The sequence below is a fragment of the Muscardinus avellanarius genome, assembly GCF_963383645.1.
Source record: "Muscardinus avellanarius genome assembly, chromosome: 18".
Classification (NCBI taxonomy): Eukaryota; Metazoa; Chordata; class Mammalia; order Rodentia; family Gliridae; genus Muscardinus; species Muscardinus avellanarius.
The window spans coordinates 46,634,539-46,651,184 of NC_137804.1; the positions used below are offsets into that span (position 1 = coordinate 46,634,539).

General features: G+C 54.8%; 1 protein-coding gene across 1 annotated transcript; it reads right to left on the reverse strand.

Annotated features, from left to right (window-relative positions):
• Positions 1-3,765: 3,765 nt before the first annotated feature.
• Positions 3,766-11,876, reverse strand: ELAVL3 (ELAV like RNA binding protein 3; the record flags this gene model as incomplete). The annotated part of the gene is made up of 6 exons (XM_080715534.1): positions 3,766-4,117; positions 5,618-5,656; positions 6,844-7,069; positions 7,148-7,301; positions 10,670-10,773; positions 11,672-11,876. The coding sequence occupies 6 exons, from the start codon at positions 11,874-11,876 to the stop codon at positions 3,766-3,768; spliced, it is 1,080 nt and encodes a 359-aa protein (XP_080571660.1).
• Between the last annotated feature and the right edge of the window lie 4,770 nt (positions 11,877-16,646).

Here is a 16,646-nt window from a genome sequence, read left to right on the forward strand (position 1 = left end):
TGAGACCCTGTTTCAAGATAAGAATAAAATAGGGCTTGGAGGCGGACTGCCTGCGTTCAATCCCTGGAATGACAAGAAAAGAGACTGTTGTTCAGCTGTTGCCAATATTGCTAAATTGGTGAGGCTGGCCATAAACCTCCTCTCCTTCCATCTTTAATTCAGTCTTTTTCTCCTGTGCCAGAACCTCAAGGCACACCAGGGGATCCCAGTAGAGCCGCCGCCTGCCCGTCTGGACCAAGGTCCGCTCCTCTGGGGCTGCCCTCCTCCACCAGCTGGAACCATTTCTGCGCCCAGCCCTGCTCCTGGGCCCAGGCGGGGCTGAGCCACTGGCCGAGGCCACAGCGGCCTGCACACTCGGGATAACGGAGCTTGCCTGCCCTGGGCCCCCACCCTGGTGGGGCCCCTCCCCCGGCCCCCTTCCCTCCTGGTGGTGATGCGTGAATGACTTGTGACCTCGAAGAAATAAATGTGACTCCTCCCCGACCTCGACTGGCCTGCCTTGCTTTACCCAGGGGCGGGCTGGGGCAGTGCGCAGAGGGGGCGAGGGAGCTGCCGTCTGGGAGCCGCCTCCCCCTCGGTGGCCACCGCAGCCCACCAACGTGACGTCCTGCTGATGGCTGTGCCCAACCCTACGGGGGCGGAGGACGCTGGGCTGTCCATCCCCGCATGTCCAGCCCTGCCGAGGCTCTCCCGGGGCCAAGGAGACCCAGGCCCAGAGAGGGACGGAGGCTGGCGCTCGGCCCGCAACCTGGACCCTTCCCGCCCTTGCAGGCGCACACAGCACCCAAGACCTTAAGATTCTGAACTTTTTATTTTCTGGCATGAAAAGTACAAATAATTAAACAATTCCATGTAAAAGTCTGTTACCGCGGCCAGGCCTGGAATCCGGTAATAAATAGTCTAAACGCAACGCAAAGTGTTCTTTTTTGGTATTTTTTGTTTTGTTTTTTTTTTTTTGTCTTTTTTTTTTTTTTTTTTAACAGTTCTTCATCACCTCCAACATGGACTCTGTCATGATTTGAAACCTTCCGAATAAATAACAGGATGAAGGGAGGGCTGGAGGGGCTGAGCCTCCTCCCCACAAGCCCTGGCCCCGCCCCCAGGGGCTCGGAAGACCCGAGGCCCCCTCCACTGGGAGCCCTAAGCCTGGCCCCCTGGGGGAGGGGCCGGCCTTCAGGGAGTGGGGCCTGGCTGGGCTGAGCTTTGTGTTTTAGAAAAAGAAGTCCCCTGCCCGAGTTGGGGTGTCAGGGGCCTAGGCCGCAGTGGGGGTGTGGGGAGGTGCCCCCTCTCCAGAGCCCGGCCCCCCCAGGGTGGGGGACAACCCAGCCCTTATTGCTAGGACGCCTCCCACAGGTGTGGAGGGCAGAGGGGTAAAAGCCCCAGAAACCGCAGGGAGAGGGGGGTAGCCCCGGGGGTCCCTGCCCTGCTGGGAGGGAGAGGGAGGGAGGAAGGGAGGGCGGGAAGGACGACTTAAAACCACAAGAATAAATAGCTTCGAGTATCATGAGCAAGCTATGGTTTCACCAGCTAAATAGACTGAAAAAATTCTCAAGACAAGAGCAAAAAGAATCCCACTGAGGCCCCCCGGGCGCCGCTGGCCCTGGGAGCCGCTCGGCTACCATTAACTGTTATTAATAATTATTATTACTTTAATGATTCCACTTCCCCTTGTATAAATAAATTAGGCATAACCACGTTTCGGCAAAACTTAAAAGAAACGGAGAACATCATCGTTCCTTGAACTTGCAAACTGGATGAAGTAACAGAAATATACACAAATGTCCTTACAGGGCAACAGGAATAATAAATAGTTAACATAGCAATAAGTTAAAACTACAAGAAGCTAAATTCAGCAAAAAAGTACAAGAAAGTTAACTGGTGCCAGTTTATGTTTTTTTTTCCTTTTTTTAAAATCTCTTCTGAGTGTAGTCTCTTCTCTGTTGTTTCTTTCCTCTCTTCGTGTTTGTGGGTTTTTTTTTTCTTTTTCTTTTTTCTTTTTCCTTTTTTTTTGTCCCTTTTTGAGTTTTTTTCCGTTTTTGTTCCTTGCCGCAGAAGCTCCACAGACGTTTAAGAACAACACCGGGAGGGGCGGGAGAGGCGGCGGGCCGAGGCTAGAACTAAGGGGCTCTCGATGCTTGGTTCTGCCGGCCCGCGGAGGGGTGGGGTGCTCTGGGGCTCCCAGGGGCTCTGGCATTTGGCTTCTGTTGGAATTTTTTAAAAAAGAATGAAAAGCGGGGTGGGTGGGGTTCTGCGAAAGCCAGAGAAGCCTGGGCCAGAGCCCCAGATGTCCACCGCCCGCCCCAACCGGGAAAGACCGAAAAATAAAGTGAAATAACGGAAAGGGGGTGACGAGTGGATGGTGGGAGGGCGTGGGGCTGGGCCCGGGCACTGGGCCTGCGGGGTGCGGGGTGCTTGCTGCCAGGGAGGCCCGGCTGGCTGCGGCCAGCCCAGGGAGGCCGAGCCCCAGGGACAGGGGACCTTTGGCCTCAAGTGTTGTGGGGGGGCCGCCTCCAGCCCCACCGTGACGCCAAAGTGGAAAGAGGTATCGTGTGTCTGGATGCATGGACGGCCGTGGGCGCACGCCTGTGTTGGTGGGCAACAGGGAGACCCCTGGCAATCCAGGAGAGCTGTGCAGAGAACCGGGGGCGGGACGTGGGGGGCCCTGGGGACCCCGGGAGGGGGCCAGGTTCCCAGGCTGGAGGAAGCGCCGGGGCAGGGGCTGCGTGGGACCTCTGGCCTGGGCCTGTGGCTGCTGTGCGTGAGTGTGCGTGTGCCTGTGTGTGTGTGTGTGCCTGTGTGTGCCTGTGTGTGCGTGTGCGTGTGCGCGCGTGCCTGGGCGTCCTGATTTATGCATGCTCTGGGTCTGTATCCACGGGGATGGGCCTGTGGACGGGTCTGCACATGCGCGTGGCCACCTGCGTCCGTGGCCACGTCTAGGTAGCCACCAAGCCTCTGTCTCCTCCTCCGTCCAGGTTCGTCCCTGCCCGTCGGTCGGAGTTCCTAAATGTGTCACTAACGAACGTGTCCGCGCGTGTCTCTGGCCCCGCGGTGTGAGCGTGTGCCCCTGTGTCTCTGTGCGTGGTCCTGTGGACTCCCCGTCCTTTGGCCCTACACCCCGCACCCCCTGCCCCGGTTGGTAAACATAACCTGCCAAAATAGTTGTTTTTGTTTTTGTTGTTTTTTTTTTGTCTTTTTTGTGATTTTTTTTCAAGTTCAAGAATCCCCAGTAAAAATTCTCCACGAGGTCTTTTTCCCTTTTTACAAAAATAGAGTTTTTCTCCCCCTCCCACCCACCCCCTGTTTCCACTCTGTTCCTGCTTCCAGCCCCGCCCCCTCTGCGCCTCATCCCACCCCGGGGCTCCAGGGGGCGGGGGTCCCACATCCCTCTCCACGTTTCACTTTTTGGGGATTTTTAAACCTGTTCGCTCCCCCTTTCTCTAGGCCCACCTAAGTGCTGTGGGGAGGCTGGGCAAGGGGGCCCGGGAGGGCACCCCGGGAACCCCGAGCCATCCACGGAGGGTGGTGAGGATAGGGGTAGGGGCCCGTCTTGGCTTTCGTTTGAGCCAAGAAAAGACAATGACCTTCACCATGAACCAGAGAAGAACCAGCTTGGGGGGGCAGGGAGGAAGGGGTGGAGGACCCCTGGCACCCCCAGTTCCCTGCAGACCCTCCCGTCCCGCCCGGGGCTCACGCTGTGGCTTCGAGGGGCAGGTCCGCCTGGGCTCGGCTGTCGCTCTCTCGCTCTCTGCCCGGGCGGGCGGCGGCTCACGCCTTGTGCGGCTTGCTGGTCTTGAAGGACACCTGCAGCACGCGCTCGCCCAGGCGGTAGCCGTTCAGGCTGGCGATGGCCATGGCCGCCTCGTCGTAGTTGGTCATGGTGACGAAGCCGAAGCCCTTGCACTTGTTGGTGGTGAAGTCGCGGATGACCTTGACGTTGGTGACCGCCCCGAAGGGCCCAAACAGCTGCCACAGCACGCTCTCGTCCGCCTCCGGCGACAGGTTGTACACGAAGATGCACCAGCCGGCACCGGCCGCGCCGCCCGCCAGGCCCACGCCTGCCAGGCCGCCCATGCCGTCGATGGCGATCGGCGAGAACCTGGTGATCAGCGACAGGGGACTACTTTGGGGGTCACGCGGGCTCTACCCTGGTCCCCAGCATGCCTCCGACCCAGCTCCCCTGGGCTGCCGGGGGCTCACTGCCCTGCTGTGGCCCAGTGGCCCGCACTGGACCCCGGCCCCGCCATGGCCTCTGTTTTTGCTGTACTGGGGATGGAACCCAGGGGCATTCTATCTTCGAGCTACACCCCCAGCCCGATTTTTTATTCTTCTTTTTTTCTTTCTTTCTTTCTTTCTTTCTTTCTTTCTTTCTTTCTTTCTTTCTTTCTTTCTTCTTCTTCTTCTTTTTTTTTTTTTTGTGGTACTGGGGTTCCTGGAAGCCCTTCTACCTCCGGGCTACACTCCCAGACCTATTTTTACATTTTTATTTGGAAACAGGGTCTCCTAAGCCAGCGCGCGCGGCTGGCTTCGAACCTGCGCGATCCTCCTGTCTCTGCCTCCCAAGCAGGGGGATGACAAGCGTGCGCCACCACGCCCGGCTTATTCTTTATTTTGAAACAGGGTCTCACTATGTTGCGGGAGGGGCTGAGGCTGGCGCTGAACCTGTGATCCTCCTGTCTCAGCCTCCCAAGTACGGGAGTGCAAGGGTGCGCCACCACACCCAGTTTAAGGCCTCCATTCTACCCTCTCTGAACCTTTCATCACCCTGAAACCAACCCTCGACCCTGTCCTAAGGGCCTTCTGTACCGACTGCGCGACCTTTGTCCTGACCTTTGACGCTGTCCCCTGGGGGGCCGCGTCACCTCTCACCCCAACTCTGACCCCATCCCAACACTGCCCTGGCCCACCAGGCAACTCTGCCCTGCTGGGGTTTGCTTGTCTGTTTAGGTATTGGGGATTGAACCAGGGGAATTCTACCTCCAGACTATACCCCCAGCCCTTTTTATTTATTATTATTATAATGTGTGTGCGTACACACGTGCGTGCGCCCAAGGATTGAATTCAGGGGCATTCTACTGCTGGGTTACACCGGCATCTCTTTTTATCCTCTGCTCTGTTGTTTTGTGGTACTGGGGATGGAACCCAGGGGCATTCTACCTCCGAGCTACACCCCCAGCCCTGTTTTTTAGTTTTTTATTCTTTTATTTTGAAACAGGGTCTCACTGAGTTGCAAAGTAGCTGAGGCTGTCTGCAAACTGCGATCCTCTTGTCTCAGGCCCCCGAATGCTGGAATGCTGGGATTGTGAGCGTGTGCCACCACCACGCCCGGCTGCTTTTTTTTTTTTTTTTTTTAAACCTCTGAGCTACACCCACAGCCCTTTTTATTTTTTATTGGGAAACAGTCTTGCTAAATTGCCGAGGCTAGCCTCAAAGCTTCGATCCACCTGTCTCAGCCTCCCAAGAACTGGGATGACAGGTGGGCCACTGTGCCTGGCTGACCTCGAGTCTCTTAATGACCTTGCTGCTCGGGGTTGAGCAGAGAGGCTAAGCGGGGCGGAGGGTGGCGCGCCAGAGCGGGGTTGCCGGGCGCTTGGGGGCAGCGGGGTGGGGGTACTGGTACCTCTTGACGCCGTAGGCCATGTTGAGCAGATTGTCCAGTCTGTGGAGGCAGAAGGGCGTGTCAGAGCCGGCTTCCAGGAGCCCAGCCTCCCGCCCGCCCGCAGCCCGCCCCACCCCCACCATCAGCCGGCTGGACACAGCCTGGCACGGACGCCTCCTTCCCCTCCCGCTGCAGGCCTGGGACCCCGTGGAAGGATGAATGCTCACAGGGGACAAATAGCTGCTCCGGGAGCGGATGACTTGCCGCGGCCTCCCGGGCCCCTAAAACTTCCAGCCCCCCAGGTCGCGTGGCCGAGAGCTTCACTAGGACCTCGGGCTGCTCTGCCCTGTGGGCTGGGCAAGCCAGGGCATCTGTCCTCTGTGGCTCAGGGGCCCTCAGTCACAGGGTCGGGGCAGGGACCGGACCATCGTCTTGCAAAGCAATAGATGTGTCTGGGCCCAGGATGCGCTCCCGGTAAGCGTTGCTGTTAACAGATCAGGAGACCGAGGCCCGCGTGGATGGCTGGAGCCCGTGCCCAAGAGAGGCAGAGACAGCAGGAGCTGGCCCTGCGCCCCGGGTCTCCAAAGCCTCAGGGCTGGTCATGGGACCGTGGCAGCCAGCCCACAGGAGCGTCCTTTTCTTTTCAGTTTTGAAGGGTGGGGGGGTACTGGAGAGTCAATTCAGGAGTGGTCTACCTTCAAGCTACATCCTCAGACCTTTCTTCATTATTATTATTATTATTATTATTATTATTATTATTTTGCAAAACTAGGGGATGGAACCGAGGGACATCCTACCTCCAAGCCACAGCCCCGGCCCTATTTTTTTTTTCTTTTTTTTTTTTGTGGTACTGGGGATGGAACCCAGGGGCATCCTACCTCTGAGCTACACCTCCAGCCCCTATTTTTTTTTTTTCTTTATTTTGAAACAGGGTCTCACTGAGTTGCAAAGAGCCTCACTAAGTAGCCGAGGCTGTCTGCCAACCCGGATCCTCCTGTCTCAGCCTCCCGAATGCTGGGATGACAAGCGTGGCCACCACGCCCGGCTTCCCTCAGACCTTTTTTATTTTGAAACCGGGTCTCCCTAAGTTGCTGAGGAGTCGCAGATTTGCAGAGGCTGGCCTCGAACCCGTGACCCTCCTGTCTCAGCCTCTCAAGGGCGCCGGGAGTTTGCCCTTTCTGGGACAGTCCGTGACGACTGTTGGCGACTATTGAAGTGGGGCGAGGGGGCCCTGGGGGGGCACCCACCGGAAGCGCTGCGTCTGATGGTGCAGGGGGCCGGCGTAGCGCCGGGCGGAGGACTGGTAGAGGTGGGTGAGCAGGGCCTGCCCCGTCTTCTGACTGGGGTTATTAGCGAACTTGACGGTGATGGGCTCGGCGGCGCCCAGCGGCTTCTGCCCGTGCAGTCCTTTGATGGCCTCCTCAGCCTCGATCCTCTTGTCGAAGCGGATGAAGCCCACGCCCCGAGAGACACCTGCGGGCGCGAGGCGGTGAGGATGGCCCGTGCCAGAGGCCGGCCGCCCGCCCCTCGCTGCGCCTGGCCCCGCCTGACCTGTGACCTGGTCCACCAGGATGCGGGAAGTGATGATCCGGCCGTACTGGGAGAATAGCTGCTCCATTTCCTTCTGGCCCATGGTCTTGGGGAGTCCGCTGACGTACAGGTTGGCGTCCCGGATGGACGCCGAGCTGGGTCTAGCGTAGGACACCTGCAGGGGTGGCCAGGGGTCGGCCGTGAGCAGGGAGCCATCTCAGAGACAGACAGACAGACAGACAGACAGACAGCTGGGCAGGCAGCTCCGAGCCGGCTCGGTGCGGCCGCCAGCTGTCCACAGAGCAGGTCCCTCTCCAGCGGTCCCCGCGGGGCTGGGCAGCGCGGGGACGCGGCCGTGGCTGTGACTTGGCTTCGCCTGCAGGTGGAGGGCTGGGAGCTGTGCCCAAGGCAGGCGACCAAGAGCCTGGGAGCCGGTTCCAGCAGCCTCCGTCCGTACCCGTGATTAGTTGGGTCCAGCCCAATACTGAGATACTCCTCAGCTTTTTTAAAAATGGCGGACACGTCCACTCATTCCCTGAAGGCAGTGGGGAGCATGGTGAAGTGGGGAGCAGCGTCCACTTACGCGGCGGCGGTGCCGTGTGTCCCCGGAGCGCACAGAGTCTGCACGCGCTCCCCGGGCCCGGCAGGGGACTCGTCCCGCCCCTTGTTTCTTTATTTTTTATTTATTTTTGGTACTGGGGATGGAACCCAGGGGCCTTCGACCTCCGAGCGATAACCCCAGCCCTATTTTTTATTCTTCATTTTGAAACAGGGTCTCACTGATTTGCAAAGGGCCTCACTACGTAGCTGGGGCTGGCTTTGAACCTGCACAAACCTCCTGTCCCAACCTCCCAAATGCTGGGATTACAGGTGTGCGCCACCACGCCTAGCTAGAGTCTCACTATTTGCTGAGACTGTCCTCAAACCTGCAATCCTCCTTTCTCAGCCTCCCAAACACTGGAATTTAGGTGTGAACCACCACACCCGCTAGTTCTTTTTAGCTCTTTTCAAAAATTTTTTTCAGTACTGGGGATGAAACCCAGGGGCATTCGACCGCCAAGCTACACCCCTAGCCTTATTTTTTATTCTTCATTTGGAAACAGAGTCTCACTAAATTGCAGAGGGCCTCACTAAGGAGCTGAGGCTAGCTTTGAACCTATGATCTTCCTGTCTCAGCCTCCCAAGTATCGAGATTACAGGTGTATGCCGCCATGCCTACCTCCTCCCCCTAGTTCTGCCTCTGTTTAGTTTCTATTTTTTCTAAATTAACCTCTGGGTAGATAGGGATCATTACCGAGGATGTGGGTTTTGTTTGGGGCAGTGAGCATGTAAGACTAGTCCTTCACTAGAAGTAACTAATTTAGCCGGGCGTGGTGGCGCGCGCTTGTAATCCCAGCATTTGGGAGGCTGAGACCGGAGGATCGCAGTTTGCCGTCAGCCTCAGCTCCTTAGTGAGGCCCTCTGCAACTCAGTGAGACCTTGTTTCAAAATAAAGAATGAAAAATAGGGCTGAAGCCAGAAGTGGTGGCGCACGCTTGTCATCCCAGCATTCGGGAGCCTGAGACCAGAGGATTGTGGTTCCTGGACACCCTCAGCTACATAGTGAGGCCCTCTGCAACTCAGTGAGACCCGGTTTCAAAATAAAGAATAAAAAATAGGGCAGGGGGTGTAGCTCGGAGGTGGAATGCCCCTGGATTCCATCCCCAGACCTGCAAAAAAAAAAAAAAAAAAAAAAATAGGGCTGAGGGTATAGCTTGGAGGTAGAATTTCGCCCTTGGGTTCCATCCCCAGTACCACAAAAAGAAAAAGAAAAAGAAAAAGAAAGAAAGGGAAGAGAGAGACTGTCTTAAGGCCGCACCACATTCACAGTGACATGAGGTCTTCACGAATTACACACCTGTCACCCACTGTACACACACAAAATATCACACTCCCATCCCAATGGGGCACAGGCGGACACACCCACCCGATATCACCACAACAAACACCCCGCCAAGCTGAGACACCCCAGGGAGCCCCAGGCTCCCAGCAGCGGTTGCAGGAGTCCCTGTCACACACACCAGAGTCTACAGAGCCCGGGACCCACCCAAGTCTTGGCCGCAGGACCCGCGATGGCCGCTCGCACAGACACCGTGTCACACGTTACTAACTATCATTTGGTTTAGCTTTGTGTGCCGGGGTTTGAACCCAGGGGCATTTTATCTCTAAGTACGCTCCCAGCATCTTCAGCCCTATTTTTTGTTCTTTATATTATTATTATTATTATTATTATTATTATTATTATTATTATTATTATTTTGGTGGTACTGGGGTTCCTGGAAGCCCTTCTGTCTCCGGGCTACACTCCCAGACCTATTTTATATTTTTGAAACAGGGTCTCTTACGCCAGCGCGCCTGGCTTCGAACCTGAGCTATCCTCCTGTCTCCGCCTCCCAAGCGCGGGGATGACAAGCGTGCGCCACCACGCCCGGCTTTGTTCTTTATTTTGAAACAGGGTCTCACTAAGTTGCAGAGGGCCTAAGTAGCTGTTGGAGAGCTGCGATCCTCCTGTCTCGGCCTCCCAAATGCTGGGGTTACAAGCCTGCAACACCATGCCCACCCCGGCCCTATTTTATTTCTATTTCTATTTTATTTATTTATGGAGGTCTAGGGATGGAACCCAGGGGCATTCAACCTCTGAGCTACATCCCTGGCCCTATTTTTTAACTTTTAATTTTGAAACAGGGTCTAAGTTGCGGAGGGCCTCACTAATTAGCTGAGGCTGTCCTTGAACCGCGGTCCTCCCGTCTCAGTCTCCCGAATGCTAGAATTACAACGCGTGCCACCACGTCTGGCTTTATTTTTAATTTTTGCTTTGGAAGCAAACTCTCGCTGGGCTGCTGAGCGGCTCGCTAGGGCTCTGGGGCCGTCTTTGAACCTGCGATGCTCCGGCCTCGGCAGAGCCACCACCAGGCCTGGCCGCCAACCTGCGTGTGCAGCGCAGGGTGAGTGGTCCCTCTCCGGGCGATCCTCGGGCCTGGGGGGCTTGAGGCCCAGTCAGCCCCAGAGGGGCCCAGGGCTCACAACCTGGCCCCCGCCAGCCCCCCACATGGGAGGACGAGATTCCGGGCCTCTGTGCTCCTGGCAAACTGGGGCCAGATGGGCGCCCCCTCCCCCAGGGTCCAGGAGCAGATTTGTGGGGCGGAGTCCAAGCACCCCGGGGGCAAACTGACAGAGGGGGTTTCCATGGCGACCCCCCAAGGGACCCTGGGCTCGGAGGGTCCCAGCTGCAGCTGCTGAGGGCGGGCCCTGGGGGAGGGGCGCACACAGAGGTGGGGAGGGGCCCTTCCCTAATCCCACCCCCCCAGGCCCTGATTAGGCCCCAGATGGCAGACGGCCCCGCCCCATGTCCAGGACAAAGGCAGGGCGGGGTCACGAGTCCTGCCCCCCCAGGCCGAGGCTTTGGAGAGGGCGGGCCTCACACTCCCCGTTAGCAGGTAGGGAACCGTGGCCCCGAAGAGCCAGGCTGTGCGGCGGGGTGGGCCGCGCCGGGGGGGCACTGACCTTGATGGTCTTCGTCTGCAGCTTGAGGCCGTTCAGGGTGTTGATGGCTTTGTCTGCGTCGTTGGGGTCGGAGTAGTTCACAAACCCGTAGCCCAGGCTCTGTCCTGTGGGCGGGACGAGGCCGGCTCCTGTCCAGGCTGCAGGCTGGCCACGGTTCGGCCACCCGCCCCGGGCTCGCCCTCCCCAGCGAATCCCGCTCTTTTTATTTTATTTTTTAATTTATTATTATTATTATTATTTTTTGGTGGTACTGAGGGTGGAACCCAGGGGCTTTTCTACCTCCGGGCTATACTCCCAGACCTATTTTATATTTTTATTTTGGAAACAGGGTCTCACTAAGTTGCTGAGAGCCTCACTAAGTAGCTGAGGCTGGCTTCGAACCCGTGCGATCCTCCTGTCTCTGCCTCCCAAGCGTGGGGATGACAAGCGTGCGCCACCACGCCAGGCTTTTTAAAATGTTTTTTTTTTTTTTGGTGATCCTGGGGATTAAACCTAGGGACCTTCAACTTCTGGGCTATATCCTTAGCCCTAATTTATGTTTTTATTTTACTTATTTATTTTTTTTCAGTAATGGGATGGAACCCAGGGGCATTCTACCTCTGAGCTACACCACCAGCCCTGACTTTTATTTTTTATTTTGAAACAGGGTCTCATGTCCACAAATGTGATCCTCCTGTCTCAGCCTCCAAAATGCTGGGGTTACAAGCCTGAGCCACCACGCCCAGCTCTTCTATTTTATGTTTATTATGAAACAGGACCTCACTAAATAGCTGAGGCTGGCCTCAAACCTGTGATCCTCCTGTCTCAGCCTCCCATGCATTGGGATTACAAGTGTGCACCACCACACCCGGCCAAATCTACTCTTGTTCACTTCCCCAGACCACTTCAGACCCCGGGCCCCACAGGGCCCCACTGCCCCGAGACCCTCGCCCTGGGGCGGGTGTCTCCACCTCCCCGGAACTCCAGCTCCGCCCTCCCTGCCCCCACCGGGCGGCACCGCACCTGTGATCTTGTCCCGGACCAACTTGCAGGACTCGATGTCGCCGATGCTGCCAAAGAGGCTCTTGAACTCGTCCTGCGTCATGTTCTGGGGCAGGTAGTTGACGATGAGGTTGGTCTTGCTGTCGTCCGTGGCTCCGTTGGTCCCCAGGAGCGGCCCGTTGGGCAGGGCCGGGCCGGCCGGGCCCCCCCCCACCTGAGACTCCATGGCCCCCAGTATCTGCTGGAGACAACAGGTCGCGCCCGCTCACCGCCCAGTCCCTGGCGGGACACCATCAGAGCCAGGGGGGTGGGTTTTTTTTTGGGGGGGGGGGTCTTGCAGTTTTAGTGATGGGTCCCAGGGCCTCAGGCATGCTAGGAAGCTTCTGTCGACGAGCCGCACCCCAGCTCCCTGTCTCAGGGTCCCAAGCCCTGAGATTCCAGGTGTGCGCCCCTCTGCCTCGCTTCTTCCCCCGTTATTATTATTTTTTTTCATAATGGAGATGGAATCCTCTCTCAGCCTCCCAAGTACTAGGATTACAGGCATGCACCACCACACCCAGCTCCTTTTTATTTTTTATTCTTTTGCTTTTTGGAAAGTAGGGATCAAAACCAGGAACATTCTACGTCTGAGGTATACCCTCGGCCCTATTTTAGTTGTTGTTTTGTTTTGATTTTTTTTGGTGATACTGGGGTTCCTGGAAGCCCTTCTACCTCCGGGCTACACTCCCAGACCTATTTTTATACTTTTTTTTAAATTTGGAAACAGGGTCCCCTAAGCCAGCGCGGCTGGCTTCGAACCTGCGCGATCCTCCTGTCTCCGCCTCCCAAGCGCGGGGATGACGAGCGTGCGCCACCACGCCCGGCTTAGTTTTTATTTTGAAACAGGGTCTCACTAAGATGTCAAGGATCTTGCTGAATTGTTGAAGCTGGAACTAAAGCCTGTAATAGTCCTGTCTCAGCCCCCAGCACTGTGATTCCAGGTGTGCACCACCACGCCCAGCTCCACGTGTGATTTTTGTGGTGTGAGATACTGGGGAGGGAACCTGGAGGTCTCTACCCTATATATATATGAAGCTGTGCCCCCAGCCCTATTAAGCCCTTCTACTGAGCCATGCCCCCAGCCATATTTGATTTTTTATTTGGAGACAGAATCTCACTAAGTTGCTGAAACTGGCTGTGAACCTGTGAACCTCCTGTCTCAGCCTCCCAAGTGCTGGGCTTATAGGCATGGCACACCACGCCAGCCTGATGTATGTATGGTTCTTTTTTTTTCAGGTCTGGGGATGGAACCCAGAGGCATTTGACCTCTGAGCTACTATACCTCCTGCCCAATTTTTTATTCTTTATTTTGAAACAGGGTCTCACTGAGTTGCGGAGGGCCTCACTAAGTAGCTGAGGCTGTCTGTGAACTGCGATCCTCCTGTCTCAGCCTCCTGAATGCTGGGATTACAAGCGTGCGCCACCACGTCCGGCTTGATGTATGGTTCTTAATAATCCCTTCAATTTATCAGAAAGACCACTGGGCCAGTAGAATACCCCTGGATTCAATCCCCAGTGCCTTAAAAAATAAATTAAAAAAATGTGTGTGTGTGTGTGTGTGTGTGTGTGTGTGTGTGTGTGTGTGTTACTAGGAATGGAACCCAGGGGCCTTCTACTTCCACGCTACACTCTGAGACCTATTTTATATTTTATTTGGAAACAGGGTCTCACTAAGTTGCTGAGGGCCTCATAAGTAGCTGAGGCTGGCTTCGAACCTCTGATCATCCTGTCTCAGCCTCCCAAATACTGGGATTACAAGCGTGCACCACCATGCCTGGCTAGTTTCTTTTGTATATATTTTTAAAATTTATTTATATTGGTACTGGGGGTTGAACCCAGTTGGATTCTACCACTGAGATATACCTCCAGCCCTATTTTATTTTTATTTTGAAACAAGGTCTTGCTAGGTAGATGAGAGTCTCATTACTTGTTGAGGCTGGCCTCATATCTGCAATCCTCCTGTCTCAGCTTCCCAAGTACTGGATGACAGACGTGTGGCACCACGCCCGGCTGTCCCAGTTTCAAAATAAAAATAAGCCATGCGTGGTAGTGCACGCTTGTAATCCCAGCATTTGGGAGGCTGAGACAGGAGGATCGTGGTTTTAGGACAGCCTCAGCTACTTAGGCTCTTTGCAACTCAGTGAGGCCGTTTTAAAATAAAAGAATAAAAATATAGGGCTAGGGGTGTAGCTCAAAAGTAAAATGCCCCTGGGTTCCATCCCCAATACTGCAGAAATAAATAAATAAATAAATAAAGGATTTGAGAGCCGGGAGTGGTGGCACACGCTCGTAGTCCCAGCATTCGGGAGGCTGAGACAGGAGGATTGTGGTTCGTGGCCAGCCTCAGCTACTTAGTGAGGCCCTCTGCAACTCAGTGAGATCCTGTTTCAAAATAAAGAATAAGTCAGGTGTGATGGCCCACACTTGTAATCCCCGCGCTTGGGAGGCTGAGACAGGAGGATCGCACAGGTTCGAAGCCAGCCTTAGCAGCTTAGTGAGGCTCTCAGCAACTTAGTGAGACCCTGTTTCTAAATAAAATATAAAATAGGTCTGGGAGTGTATCCCAGAGGTAGAAAAACCCCTAGGTTCCACCCCCAGTACTACACACACACACACACAAAAAAAAAAAAAAAAAAAAAAAAAAGAATAAAAACCAGGGCAGGCTGTAGCTCGGACGTTGAATGGCCCTGGGTTCTATCCTCAGACCCACAAAAAAAAAAAAAAAAAAGGATTTGGGGTGTATCTTGAAGATTAGTAATGTTCCTAGGTTTAGTCAACAGTACAAAAAATAAAAAATAAAGAGAGAGAGAGAGAGAGAGAGAGAAGCCAGGCGTGGCGCACACTTGTAATCCAGCATTCAGGAGGCTGAGACTGGAGGTCATGGTTTGAGGACGGCCTCAGCTACCTAGTGAGGCCCTTTAGCAACTCAGTGAGACCCGGGTTCAAAATAAAGAATAAAAAATAGGATTGGGGGTATAGCTCAGAGATAGAATGCCTATATATATATATATATATATATATATATAGAGAGAGAGAGAGAGAGAGAGAGAGAGGGAGAGGGAGGGAGGGAGGGAGGGAGGGAGGGGAAGAGAAGCAAGCAAGCACTAGGAGCCGGCAGGTTTGAAGACAGCCTCAGCAATTTAGTGAGATCATGTTTCGGAATAAAAAAACCAAATAAATAAAGTGGGGCTGTGGGGTGTAGCTCAGGTGTAGAATGCCCCTGATTCCAACCCCAGTACTACACACACACATACACACACACACACACACACACACACACACACACACACACAAGCCCTGGGTAAAAAAACAAACAAGAAAACCAAGCCAACCAACCCCCCCAAAAAAAAAGATCCCAATAATACTGCCCCCAAGCCACATAAAACGACCCCCTTCTGCAGTGAGCGCGCTGGGAGGAATTCACGGGTGAGACCGTGTGGCCGGCAGGCTGAGCCGGAACCAGTCCACACCGACTGAAGAAGGGCCGCGGTGAGCTGGGGGCGTGAGTGGCCGCAGGCTCAGGTGTCCAGGGCTGGTCCCCGGGGTGGCGGTGTTGGGAGGTGGCGGCGGCGGCAGAGGCGGGGCCAAGTGGGTGGTAATTAGGCCCCTGGGGTTGGTGCTGCTGTCCTCCCTGGAGGGTGGGTGGCTTGTTCGCCGCTCAGGCTGGTGCAGGCCTGACATCTCAGCCGCTGGGGAGGCTGAGGCAGGGGGATTGAAAGTTTGCGGCCAGCCGGGCACGGTGGCTCACGCTTGTAATCCCAGTATTTGGGAGGCTGAGACAGGAGGATCACAGGTTCGGGGCCGGCAGTGGGAATTCATAGAGGCTCTCAGCAACCTAGTGACACCCTGTTTCCAAAGAAAAATAAAAGCCGGGCGTGGTGGCGCACGCTTGTAATCCCAGCATTCCGGAGGCTGAGACCGGAGGATCGCGGTTTCTGAACACCCTCAGCTACATAGTGAGGCCCTCTGCAACTCAGTGAGACCCGGTTTCAAAATAAAGAATAAAAACTAGGGTAGGGGTTATAGCTTGGAGGTCGAATGCCCCTGGGTCCCATCCCCAAACCTGCAAAAATAAAGAAAGAAAGAAAGAAAGAAAGAAAGAAAGAAAGAAAGAAAGAAGAAAGAAAGAAAGAAAGAAAGAAAGAAAGAAAGAAAGAAAGAAAGAATAAAAATAAAAATAAAAATAGGGCCGGGGAGCTGGGCATGGTAGCACATGCTTGTAATCCCAGCATTCGGGAGGCTGAGACAGGAGGATCGCAGTTCGAGGACAACCTCAGCTACTACTTAGTGAGGCCTTCCACAACTCAGTGAGACCCTGCTTCAAAATAAAGAATAAAAAATAGGGCTGGGGTGTCACTCGGAGGTAGAATGCCCCTGGGTCCCATCCCCAATTCTGCCAAAAAAAAAAAAAAGAATAAAAATTGGACTGGGGGTGTAGCTTGGAGGTAGAATGCTCCTGGGTTCTATCCCTAGTACCACACACACACACAAAAAGTAGGGCTGGGAGCCAGGCATGGTGGCACATGCTTGTAATCCCAGCATTCGGGAGGCTGAGATAGGATCGCCGTTCGAGGACAGCCTCAGCTACTTAGTGAGGCCCTTTACCAATCAGTGAGACCTGTTTCAAAAATAAAAAATAGGGCAGGGGGTATCTCTAGGGGTTAGAAGGCCCCTGGGTTCCATCCCCACTACCAAAAAAAAAGGGGGGGGCAGGGGTGGAGGTAGAATGCCCCTGGTTTCAATCCTCAGTACCACAAAACACAAAAGCGAAAACAAAAAAAGATAAGAAAATTTGAAGCCATCCTCGGCAACTTAACCAAACCTTGTCTCAAAATAAATAAAATGCTGGGCGTGGTGGCCCACACTTGTAATCCCCGTACTCAGGAGGCTGAGACAGGAGGATGTCAGGTTTGAGGACAGCCTCAGCAAGTAGTGAGATTCTCAGCAATCTAGTGAG